We start from the raw sequence: 6,881 nt of genomic DNA, 5'->3' as shown, positions 1-6,881 counted from the left end.
ATGATGCTCAAAACATTTTGATAAAGGATGAATTGCAACACATACCACTAAAAGCAAAGTGACACTTTTTGAGGATTCTGGCTGACGTATGCAAAAAAAAAAAAAAAAAAACCCAGTATGAAGCTATAGAATAAAATTAAATAAACTGCTTTTTACCCGTAAAACCTGTGTTGCAGTTCTGCACTCTTGTGCTCCCTAATAAAATTATTCAATGCAAAGTATTTTAACTTTTTTTTTTCTTCTAATGTCTTTAAAAATCAGATTGAAGAATGGCAGAGCAGCTGAAGCTGAGAGTCATCGTGGCAGATGATGATTTTAGGAGACTTGACGTTCCATCTGGGATGCCAAGAACTTTGACTGATCTTCAGAGCACAATTTGCCAAGCATTTGGAATTGAAAGAGACTTTCGTATTCAATTCATGGATCCTGACTTCAATAATGAGTTTATGAACATAACATCAATGCAAGACATTCAAGACCGAAGTACAATCAAACTTGTGTACATGGCAAATCTGGATACAAGTGCAACTTTGTCAAAGCAGTATCCCACATGCAGTCTTGACTCCTCTGCAAGTCCAGAAAGCATTCAAAGAAACTCCAGTCTCTCATCGTCTTCATCCAACTCAGACAGCACCATAATTCTACCACAGTCAGACAGTGAGCTGAGATCATGTGCATGGCCTCGCGAGTTTACTATTCCTCGATTTTCATTCAATGTAGAGGTGCAACTTCAGCGTGGAAATGAGACCTTCAGAGAAACTGGAACTCGGCTCAAGATTACTCCAGGTGTTAAATCTGACATCTTAGAGAAGCTAGCTGAGGCGATTTTTCAGTTTACTGCTTATCCTCAAAATTACCAAATAGATGAAGTTGCAGGGGCACTGATCAAAAAATTCCCTTGTCTGCGAGAGCCATCTGCCACAGGTTACTATGGCTGGATGATTAGCCTGAAATATAAGATGGCTAATTACAGGACAAAGATGCGCAACATTGACTGTCCTGAAGTGACTATAAATGCTTTGAAAAACAAATCCAGTGATGATTGCCTCCCAGCCAAAAATGTTAAGAAACCTAAAAAGGCTGAGGTCAATTTTTGTCCATTACACCCAGCTGGCGAAACGGATGACAGTCTAGAAAACATCAGGGTTGAGCTTTTGACCGACGTCAGACGAAGAAACAGTGCCTCAGATGTAAGACAGAAGATGTCAAGAACATTTTCCTACCGTAGACAAGAGGTGGTGCAGGGAAGTCCAACCGCTGGGGAGTTTAAAGCTAGGTGGCCTGCACTTTTCCAGATTAATGAGGTAAAGGCATGCTTTTTTTTTTTTGCTGAGTTTGCTTTTCAGTAATTCCTTATGTTATACATTAATTAATCTGGGCCACTTGGATTAAGACGATCCCAAATATAGGTATAAAGAGGCTGGCATTTATAGTGATTGACCTGTGTACCGTACAGAGTATTTATTTGAGCAGCACTTAAAATACAAGTTGTGTATGAAAAACATAAGTGACTTAAAGTGTAGAAACATGAATAAAATAAATTTTTGATTTTTCTTATAAATAAAAAATATTTGATTGTTTAAGTAAGTTTGCACTACATATAACCAACTACATATACCCAAACTATTTTATCGTGAGTTTGATTATTGAAATGATTGATTAATCATCTCAATAATTAATAGAGTGAAATCAGATTATCAATTGTGAATTAACCTAAAACCTTTTATTTAGCTATTAGTTTTTAGTTAGCCTCAGATTGTTAAAAGCATGTGCTAAACAAATGTAAATTAAAAATGTGATGAACAAACTTTGTTGCTCATAAGATAAAAAAAATAAATGGGTCAAGTTAAAACCCCTAAGACCTCTCACCACCAAGAGGTGCTGACCTCACAGGCGAGACACTCCCACCAGCGGACAAAGAGCACAGGAAAATGTGTTGCCAACCACCTGAAACAGACAAATATCTGCTTTTTAAAACCCTTTAAACCCGCTAAATGGACTGATGCCATTCATTTCTTCTTTGATTAACAGTAGTAACATCCTTCATGCACTGTATACTAACCCATATGCTAATTATGCTTTATGAAGTGATGGCAATTGCATTGTAGCATTTAATGAAGAAATAACAAAATAATCATACCAATGATTAAGCACCAGTCTTCTTTTTTTCCTCTCTGTGTGTGTGATACAGGTAAATGCTGAATTCCAGCGTATTACAACACTTCAACTGGAGACGACCTTTGCGGCACAGTTAGACAGAATTACACCTCAGCTGATGACAGTTTTCCAGAAGAAGGGCGGTGTTTCTGGGCAGAAACTTGCCCACCACTTGCAGATCATGCAAGAGGTAAATCTGAATATTGCAAATTCTATTTGGATTTAATTTGTCTTAAGTGGCAGGTCACTGGTGAGTCAAATAAGCCATTTTAGGTGACCGGCCAAGCAATCTAAATTTTGAAATTTTCATATATAAATTTTATTTACTATGTTTGAACTGACTTATGATAAAATTTACTTATTGCGAATGTCAGACATTGTTGTTGTTTTTTTCCAAATTGGTTTAATCAGCAACTCTCTTTAAACAGGCTGAAAGTGATGTTAAAGTGAAAAGGCAAGCAGTTCTCAGGGCACTTTGCCTCTACCTTGGTGAAGAGGACGGAAGCCTTATTCGGGAGTACTTGGTAAGTCATTGTTAGCAAGTCATCTATACACACACTTCTTAGATAGATATTTACACACACACACAAACGACTAGATTGGAATTTAATTGTAGAGTTAATTGTTTTTCTTTTACCTTTTTTATTAAATGTTTAGGACATTGAAGGAGATGACATCCAGAGAGGCCTAAAGAAGCACACCATGGGCATTTATGTCATCAACAAGGAGGATGGACAAAATGGACATTATGATGACATTGGAATATTTGTTGAAGGGGAGATAGTCATGGACAACATTGGATCTCCGGCCCAAGCTTGTGCATTGATGCTTGGAGTAATCTATGCACTAAACCTAGCCTACCCCAAGGAATTGAGGCACTATTATGAATTCATTCAGAAAGTGTTGATGGGATTGGATGGGGAAAAGCTCTCCCCCAAAGTCCTTGGGCTGAAGAACAAAATTGCTACTGGATAGGAAGATTTCTAAAACCACACATCCATTTACATTTTGTTATGTAAATTACCAATGACTGGTGCTCTTGTGAATAGGAGTGAAACATTTGTATAACCATCATTCGTTCTCACGTTCTGTGTTATGTTTTGATTGAACATTTTAACTTTCAATAATGAATGTTTCGCGTTTGGTACATTTGAGTAGCTTGAAGAGCAACTTTGTAATTATTCAGTTTACTGAAGCAATTTTTCTTTATTCCGGTCCTTGATAGCTGCTGACCTATAATCAGTGTTAACTCACCAGAACAGCAAGTCTGAAACTTTGGTTATTTTGTGGATGCATCAGTTTCTAATTGTGATACTTTATACCGCTGGCAGTGTTTTATTCTTTGTTAGAGGAAGAGAAACATTGGTTAACATTTCTCTTGTCTGTTGTTCCTGTTTTATTTGAATAGAGCTTTTTAAAGCTATTAGTTCATAGACAAAAGTTTTGTAATTTGCATTATACAAATTACAGCAATTTCCCTTACATGTGGATTCTTATTCTGTTTGCAACAAATTTTGCATTAATAAATGATGTGAAAGAATTTTGTTGTTTTCATTATTGGCGTTATTAAAAACTACAAATCAGGGTAAGCAATATTTTTTTTAAGTAAAATTTACTTAATTGAAATAGAGAGAAATTAACAATTTTATTGATTTGAATATAACTTTGGGACATAAGTTTAAAGGAAACAAATTATTCTGGTACACTTAACACAACCTTAGTTGGAATTACTAATATTATTTGACTAAGTCGTATCCACAACAGTTAAGTTAAAGTAGCTTAAAAATATATGTTGGCTTTACTCGCTTAAATTAAATTCTGAAGTTACTTTTAATTTAACTTTTTCTTGGTGCTTATATACACAGACACATATGCTAGCATAGAAAATGAAGGCTTTTAATAGAATAACAATAGAATTTATTTTATCATAATCTGTTCCCAGTATAAACCAATTAATTACCTTAAACCTGTTTATTTTGAAAAACCGCTAATGCTCTGCCCAGTGTTGGGACTAACTCGTTATTAAGTAACACGTTACAGTAACTACGTTATTATTGTGGTAACGAGCATGGTAACTAGTTATTATGCCAAAACCAGGAACTCGTTATTCGTTACTTCGTGTGGTGGCTATCGCTTCTACAGATTCAATAACATTAGCAAGTGGTGGAGGCCAGCAGGTGGATGAGGGAAAGGGGAGGCAAGAGGAGAGACCCGAAGCGGCCGCCCGTCCGAGTATCAGGTGAACTGAACTTCAGGTAAGAAGACCTGTAGTCTATCTGGGTCAGATACCAAGTTTAGGTGTAGTTTATTTTCGTTATGCTGACTTTTTCCGTACTGCGTGCTAGCTAGCATAACAGAGTTTCTATACAGCTGGGTGGGTGCTATGATGTTACTGATGTTGAACTTTATTTTGTTCATAAGGTTAATTATTAGAGTTGCCAACCATCCCGTAAAAAACGGAATCGTCTCGTATTCAGAGAAAATATTGCGCGTTTTCGTATTGAGGTGAAAAGAAACACAGTTTCATTCTCCCCCCTCCCTCTCCTGTTTCTACTTCAATCATGAAACTGATCAATGATCAGCTGATCGGCTTTTCTCTCTTGTTTGTTTATCGCCCACTTTGCGCCAGAAAGAGGAAACCAGCGGAGGTCACGCTAAACAACAGCAGCACGTTTAAGCTTGATCAGCTGTTGTTAGAATTTACTTTCTAGTATCAGCTGGTGTTTGCTGGAGCCACAGCTGTGAAAGCTGCTGGTCATGATGTCGGTTTGGTTATCTGATGAGAGGGAAACATGAAGATGAAACCAGGAGATGTCCTTACTGAATCATCAGAGCTGATGGAGAAACAGGTTTACCTTTTAGGTGACATGAATGAGTTGAAGGGAAGTTATGAACTGTTTCTGAGAGATAAATAATACCAGGATGTATGCTGTATGCAGCTCATCTGCAGTCTGGTGTTACCTACATCTTCCTATTCAGAAGGCGGAATTTCCGAGTCCTGAGTACAATCGAAACCACCACGACTGCAGTTTTTGTGTTGGATGTAAAAAGCAGGCTAGAATCATGGCGGCGGTCAACGATCCAGGCGTGGGATTTCTCTTGTGGAAATATGCACATTATCTTTTCCTTTCTATTGATAGGTGGCACAGTGCACTTGTGGCAAGTAAGCAAGCTAGAAGACTGGCAATCTTGCTGGGTATCCAGTTACGGAAGCAACACATTAACAAGAGAATTCTGAGTAAAACCAAAGTTACTTTCCCTAGTAACTAGTTACTCTGAAAGTAACGAGTAACTTGAAGTAACTGAGTTACTTTTGATAGAAGTAACTAGAAATGTATCTAAGTTACTAATTTAAAGTAACTTACCCAACACTAGCTCTGACAGAAAACGTTAGAAAATGTAGTTTTTTGGTCACTGTCTGTAATAACAGTGATTGAGTAATATTCCTCTCTATGTCACCATGACTGGTTGCATTGTTTTTTTACAATTTCATTTGGAAGATTATTATGATTACCCAATTGTGGCATCTTTAACAAGCAAGTTAAGACTAAGTTAAAAATCAGCAACTCGTTAGCTGAAAGTTTTAAGCTTGTTTTAAACACACCAGAAGAGGTCATTTAAATATGAGGTCTTTGAGATGGTTGAACTACAAACCAGTGCTTGGCCAGACTCATGAAATCTTCCTGCCAATCCTTTAGCACACTGAAACCAATCAATCAATCAATCAATCAATCAATCAACACCTATTGTCATGGAAATGTTAACATCCACTGAGGTAATCTGGGAAATGATTTGAGCTGGTGTTATTACCCCCATCCTTTTCCTCACCATGAAGCTTTAAATTTGATTACTGCAAATGTAATTAACAACAAACTCTGTGTTGACCTCAGAGATTAACTTTTGTGTAATATTTCATTAACTCTGTCAAAAGGCTGCGAGGGTTCTGTCACCCATGGAGCAGTGTCAATGTACAGCGTGCCACTCACTGAGGATTATGATTTTGGTCATGCAGTATTTTTGTCTGTACTCCTTTTTTTGGTCATTATCTAAAGACCACTGGCCTGATAACGTCCACATAACATTGCAAATCAGAGTGAGAGTCTGGCTGTTACAGTACTCTAAATCTAATCCTTTTTTTTCTGCCATTTTCTTGTGTATGTAAGCCTCAAAGACCATAAAATCAGAGACTTCATTGCTAGGCAACTAGTCTCTGCACAGAGATGGGGAGGGTTTTCTGTGTTTACTGCCAGAGATCTGCTGCTAGTGGGAGTTTCAGCCTCTCCAAAAGAGAATACATAAAGCAGATACCGGTGATTTATGAAGACTTTAAATAGTTCCAAGTAATTGCAGCATCCCACAGGAACATGTATAACTTGACCATATTAGAGGTGTGTCGTAGCCCATATTGTTTGACTCGGGCTCAAAAATGGCAAATGCAAGTCTTGTGGTTAGAGACGGCCTTTTGTATTACCATGCTGTAAATACTGGGCAGAGTATAGAGGGAGTGGAAGCTCTCTGGAGAATGGGAATGATGAGGTAATCATTCACCCTGATCTGAATTAATAAGGCCTCATTAGGCAGTCGGAGACACACTGCGGCGCTGAAAAGAACCACAGTGTGGATTTACCCTATCATCTCCTCCTGTTGGATTTGGCTTCTGCAGCCCGTCGGCGCACATCGTGTTCGTTGGAGAGCGCTGCGTCTCATTCGCACTTGTGCATTAG

At 37.8% G+C, this 6,881-nt stretch overlaps 1 protein-coding gene across 1 annotated transcript; it reads left to right on the top strand.

The window, feature by feature from the left end:
• Positions 1-980: 980 nt before the first annotated feature.
• Positions 981-3,132, top strand: LOC146550377 (uncharacterized). The gene is made up of 4 exons (XM_085259543.1): positions 981-1,304; positions 2,192-2,347; positions 2,586-2,681; positions 2,815-3,132. The coding sequence occupies exons 1-4, from the start codon at positions 981-983 to the stop codon at positions 3,130-3,132; spliced, it is 894 nt and encodes a 297-aa protein (XP_085115669.1).
• The last annotated feature ends 3,749 nt before the right edge of the window (positions 3,133-6,881 follow it).

This window comes from Mchenga conophoros, linkage group LG20 (assembly GCF_057382185.1).
Source record: "Mchenga conophoros isolate Kocher_MC1m ecotype Shallow Benthic linkage group LG20, M_conophoros_male_GT1.1, whole genome shotgun sequence".
In the NCBI taxonomy this organism is placed as follows: Eukaryota; Metazoa; Chordata; class Actinopteri; order Cichliformes; family Cichlidae; genus Mchenga; species Mchenga conophoros.
This window is presented reverse-complemented; position numbering and strand designations above follow the sequence as displayed.